Source organism: Loxodonta africana, chromosome 15 (genome assembly GCF_030014295.1).
Source record: "Loxodonta africana isolate mLoxAfr1 chromosome 15, mLoxAfr1.hap2, whole genome shotgun sequence".
Lineage (NCBI taxonomy): Eukaryota > Metazoa > Chordata > Mammalia > Proboscidea > Elephantidae > Loxodonta > Loxodonta africana.
In genome coordinates this window covers 71,924,279-71,925,532 of record NC_087356.1, presented here as the reverse complement: position 1 = coordinate 71,925,532, position 1,254 = coordinate 71,924,279, and the positions used below count along the sequence as shown (strand labels likewise).

General features: G+C 48.1%; 1 protein-coding gene across 1 annotated transcript; it reads right to left on the bottom strand.

Annotated features, from left to right (window-relative positions):
- Positions 1-261: 261 nt before the first annotated feature.
- On the bottom strand, positions 262-1,254 carry LOC100669503 (olfactory receptor 10S1-like). Its single transcript, XM_003418287.4, has one exon. The coding sequence runs from the start codon at positions 1,228-1,230 to the stop codon at positions 262-264; it is 969 nt and encodes a 322-aa protein (XP_003418335.3). The 5' UTR covers positions 1,231-1,254.

Below are 1,254 nucleotides of genomic sequence, written 5' to 3'. Positions count from 1 at the left end.
TCATAAAAAGTAAAAAAAAATTACTAAAACAAATGAGAATATGTATAGTATTTCATACATCTCTGAGCCGTACTACTCCAGTCCTTTTATTTTATAAAATTTGTGATTGAGACATTGAGACATGTCAAACGGCTAATGAAATAAAATAGTGGCTGAGCTGAAACTCGGTTTTTCTGATTTCCACTTGAAAGATATTCCCTCCCTATTTTGGTAAGTGAATGTTTGCTTTCCTAGCAGCCAAATAAGGTAGTCATAGTAAGGTTAGGGGGCTGGTATGCCTGCTAGAGACTTCTGGGAGCCTTGGCACAAAACTTTTCGAAGAGTTTGCTTCACCTCCTTGTTCCGCAGAGTGTAAATGAAAGGGTTGAGCATAGGAGTGACCATTGTGTAGAAGACAGCAGGGGCTCCAGCTCCTGCCCCACTGGAGCGAGGCTTCAGGTAGATACACACAGGGGGCATGTAGTACAAGAGCACCACTGTGAGGTGTGCAGTGCATGTGGAGAAGGCACGCTGCCGGCCCTTGGCTGTGTGGATCCCCAACACAGCGGCCACAATGAAGGCGTAGGATATGACGATGAGGATCAGACAGCCCGCAGCTACAATGCCAATGTTGGCAAGGATGACAATCTCATTGATGGTGGTGTCTGCACAGGCTAGCCTCAGCACAGAGGGGATGTCACAGAAGAAGTAGGCAATGTGATGAGGTCCACAGTAGAGTAGGTGGAAGGTGAGGGAGGTATGGATTGCAGAGTGAACAGCACCTATGGCCCAGGTGATCCCAGCCAGCCCTGAACACATTTGCCTGTTCATGGACACTGGGTATTGCAGGGGTTGACAGATAGCCAGGTAACGGTCATATGCCATGATAGTGTACAGGAAGCACTCAGTGCTGGCCAGGAAGTGGAAGCAGTAAAGTTGAACAGCACAGCCCTCAAAGGAGATCATCTTTCCATCCAGAGTCAGGAGACCTGCCATTACCTTAGGCACTGTCACCGTAGACAAACATGCATCCAGGAAGGAAAGGTGCCCGAGGAAGTGGTACATGGGGGAGCAGAGATGAGGATCAGAGCCCACAGTTATAAGAATGAGGAGATTCCCAGTCACGGTGATGCTGTAGATAAGGAGGAAGAGGAGGAAGAAGAGGGCAGGATGTTCAGCCGTGTACATCAGACCCTCCAGGAAGAAGTAGCTCACCATAGTCTGGTTGGGGTATTCTGTCTCCACAGCCATTTTCTCACAGAGTAGTTAGTTATC